The sequence below is a fragment of the Plectropomus leopardus genome, unplaced genomic scaffold (genome assembly GCF_008729295.1).
Source record: "Plectropomus leopardus isolate mb unplaced genomic scaffold, YSFRI_Pleo_2.0 unplaced_scaffold23729, whole genome shotgun sequence".
In the NCBI taxonomy this organism is placed as follows: Eukaryota; Metazoa; Chordata; class Actinopteri; order Perciformes; family Serranidae; genus Plectropomus; species Plectropomus leopardus.
In genome coordinates this window covers 1-3,734 of record NW_024625746.1, presented here as the reverse complement: position 1 = coordinate 3,734, position 3,734 = coordinate 1, and the positions used below count along the sequence as shown (strand labels likewise).

Sequence of the window (3,734 nt, the reverse complement as noted above, 5' to 3'; positions counted from 1 at the left end):
AGCCCAGGATGGACAAACCAAACACTGACTCGAGATAGAGCCATTCGTGTTTTCGTATCCGGCTCAGGGAAGGTTTGGTCGTGCAATGCTAGATGCCAATAAATCCAGGGATCACCAGAACTGTAAAATGACAATAATATTGTTTATAGTGATTATTTCTGAGACAATATATTGCCCGACAACAGTCGCTATGGTGACAGGCCGAAAAGAGACTGTGACGGACGATGGATTCGTCTCCAAAGATAAATGAAAGATTGGGAACCTGCCGGATTCGAACGTCTTGAATGTGATCCTAAAAGCCAAAAGTCTCAAACGTAAAAGTGACGACGGCTCGAGAGTCACAGGAACGTACAGCTGGACACACTCAGTCAGAGTTACAGTACTTGAGTAGCTGATCGAGGCGTACACACATCTAGGGCTTTGGTGCATCATGGGACAATCAGGACCGTAATTCTTCAGTTCGAAGGAGCACGACAGGCGCCGATCGGATCGATCAGTCCATATATATATTTATATATTTATAACTATAAATCCATCCAATGAGCTATGTACAAAGTATGGCAAAGAAAAATCTTTATTTAAATTGAATCAGCAGATGTCATCGGCTCTTCACTGCGTCGAGTCCGTAATGTCTCCAGTGATGTGAATGTTTCATGCGTAGGAGTGAGTCCATGCCGGCAGCCTGCAGCGGTCTGCGACATGGACTCATGGACCCGGTCTGCCCCAGAGCAAAAGCTCCGCAGAGTCCGTCCAGGGCCGGGGTTCAGTTCTGTAAGAAGGGGGCGGGCGCTCTTGCCACCAGGGTCATGTAGCGTTGACCTCCATGATGTGGTCGTCGGTGGTGGGAAGCACCAGCACCTGCCGCGTGTGGGTGTGGTTGAACACTTGTCCGGGGCTGAAGGGCTCCAGGCGCGGCATGGCCACGCCCTTCTGCTGCTGGTCGCCGCTGCCCACAGAGTGCACGCTGCCCCGGCTGCGAATGCTCGCCGTGTCCCCCTGGTCGTCCAGCGTCTTGTCCAGCAGGGACAGACTGTCGTTCTCCACGCAGCTGTCTGAGGACGGCGAGAAACAAGAAATACACGAGTCAGCAGAAGTCTCTTTTTTTATCTGTTGTTGTTTTCACATCCTGCGTCTTACGTTTTCATGCTTTCTGTTATAATGAGATTTTTATAACGTCGCTGCTGAGATCTGGAGGGTGCTGCTTAAGACAAGTTAGATTTAAGAATTTTTAAGACTTAAAAAAAAATACAAGACCAATTTTCTAATAACCAAAACAAAAGAGGGACTTTTTTTGTCTTATATTTATTGTAACATAAAACAGCCAGTGAAAAAAAGTGGAACAAATGTAAGACAATGAATAGATTGTGTATATATATATATATATATACTGCATAATATATGTATGTATATATGTTGTTCTGAATGATTTCTTTCAAAACCATAGGAAAAGTTTTAAGTAACGACAGAAAAAAAAGAAAGTGTAAAAAACAATAAACATTAAGATGAAATTGTTAATAATGTTAATAATATTTTTTTTAATTTGCTTAAGTTTCAGAGGATTAAATGCATGTGAAAGGTTTTTAAATGCAGCACAAGAACACTAATGTCCTTCCAGCTTTCAGACGGTTTACATAAATAATATGTTGTTTGTCCGATGTTTGGATGCTTTTTACTATATTCGGACGTCTTAGTACAGTCCCTCCTTAATAAGCGGCGCTCTCGCAGCTTCTGCTTCACTGCCTGCTGCTGTCGGATCGTCAGCTGACAGATGTGATGAGTGTTCAGGGGTTTTTTTCTGTTTTCCTGCTACATAACATTTGGAACGACAGCTAATTCAAACACAGAGAATCAGCTGTTTTCCACTAAGTTTCTTCATTATAATAATATAATGACAAAGTGCTTTACACTTAAATCACAAAAATATACACAGGGAACATTTTAAAACACAAACCCAAGAGAAAAACCTAAGAACAAAATAAAAATTTTAAATAGCAAAAAATACAACAAAAATGAAAAATTTAAAAACGACGGTTGAGTTTAAAAACAAAAACAGAGCAGTGCAAAAAGTGCAATTTGAGGAGCAAATATATTAACAAATAGAGAAATTAAAGAAAAGCCTTTCCAAAAAAATAATCAATCAGGTTCATCAAAAGTAATTTAAAAGTAGACAATCATATATTCCTTTTTTTCTGCGGAATAGAAAGAAGATCTACAGATATTTTGGGTTTTAAGTGTCGGAGGTCTTACCAGGGTCTGGCTGAATGGCCACCGCCGCCGTGTGAGGCAGGTACTTCAGCACTTTGATCTTGGGGAACGGCAGGTGTCCCGCGAACAGAGGCATCACCTCGATCTGAACCTTGTGGGTCGCTCCGGCCGCCATGGGCATCGACACCATCCCTGAACTCTTCCCGCACACCGCCCAGTTACTGCTGCTGTCAGCCACTGTGGACGCGCACGCACGCGCAAACACACAAACACACACAAACACACACACACGCACACAAACACACAAACACATACACAAACACACACGCACGCACGCACACGCGCACACGCCAACACACAAACAAACACACACACACGTGCCCTGATGTTTGTTTTGCGGTTGGTGACTCTACAGTAACGACTCTAAATATTAACACATCCGTAAACATATTCAAACTTTCTTTATCTATGCAGAGATCCATCCACTCCTAAAAATATCTGCCGGAAAAAAACGCGAAAAGCTGACGATGAGCCTGAGCCGACATGACAGAGCTTTTAAATTCAATTTTGTCTGCAAATAATAAATATCTTCTTTCATGCACAGACAATCAATTATTTATTCCATCTAACTGATTAATTGTTTAGTTGATCAAATTTCTAAAATTTTTTTAAAGATTATTTTTTGGTCTTTTCGACGCCTTTATTCGATAGGACAGCGTGAATGTGAAAGGGGGAGAGAGAGAGGGGGTGACATGCAGCAAATGGCCAAGGCTGGAATTGAACCTGCGGCCGCTGCAGCGAGGACACAGCCTCTGTACATGGGCCGCCCGCTCTACCCACTGAGCCGCCAGTGATGCTTTTTCTGGTGCTTTTGAAATCAATTGAAATTGTAAGTATTTGGTTCTTGGTGCATTTTGGTGTCAAACATTTTGGAATAATTATTTGAATATTTTACTGTAATCTTAGTTGGAAATAATTATCATTTAAATGCATTTTTATTTAATTATATACTAATATATAACAATATAGTTTGCATAAATTAAAAGGGTTAGCATAAAACATCACTTTATAATTAATTTCTCAGCACTACTGTAACTCCCTCTGCCTTTGTTTATCCTGTTAGAAAGCCCTGGCGTTTAGCCGTTGTCCTGACGTACCTTCATACATGAGTTTGGTGGTTTTGAGGCCATCGGTGTCGGTCTTGCTCTCCTCTGCCATCTCTCCCTCTGCAGGTTCAGTCAGTCGTGTTATAAAAACCTCGAGGCCGCAGAGGAGACCGGAGCGACAGTGCTGCTCACCAGCAGGAGGCAAGATCTCCGCTTTCACGCTGTACAACGTCTGACAGGAACAAACAGCAGTTATGTTAGTAAAACTTAAGCAAACTCAACGATAATCAAAATCGCATGAAAAATAAAAAAATAAATAAAAATAAAACACAACTTTGCTGGTCAAGTTAAAAAGTTGATTTCTTGAAATTCCTGGAATTTCTTTTAAAAACCTTCTTATGTGGAACACATGGAAAATATATA

At 41.4% G+C, this 3,734-nt stretch overlaps 1 protein-coding gene across 1 annotated transcript; it reads right to left on the bottom strand.

Moving 5' to 3' along the window:
- Positions 1-6: 6 nt before the first annotated feature.
- On the bottom strand, positions 7-3,543 carry LOC121966250 (trafficking protein particle complex subunit 10-like; the record flags this gene model as incomplete). The annotated part of the gene is made up of 3 exons (XM_042516357.1): positions 7-1,052; positions 2,248-2,442; positions 3,363-3,543. Coding segments are annotated over 3 exons (624 nt in total), but the record flags the coding sequence as incomplete, so codon positions are not given.
- Between the last annotated feature and the right edge of the window lie 191 nt (positions 3,544-3,734).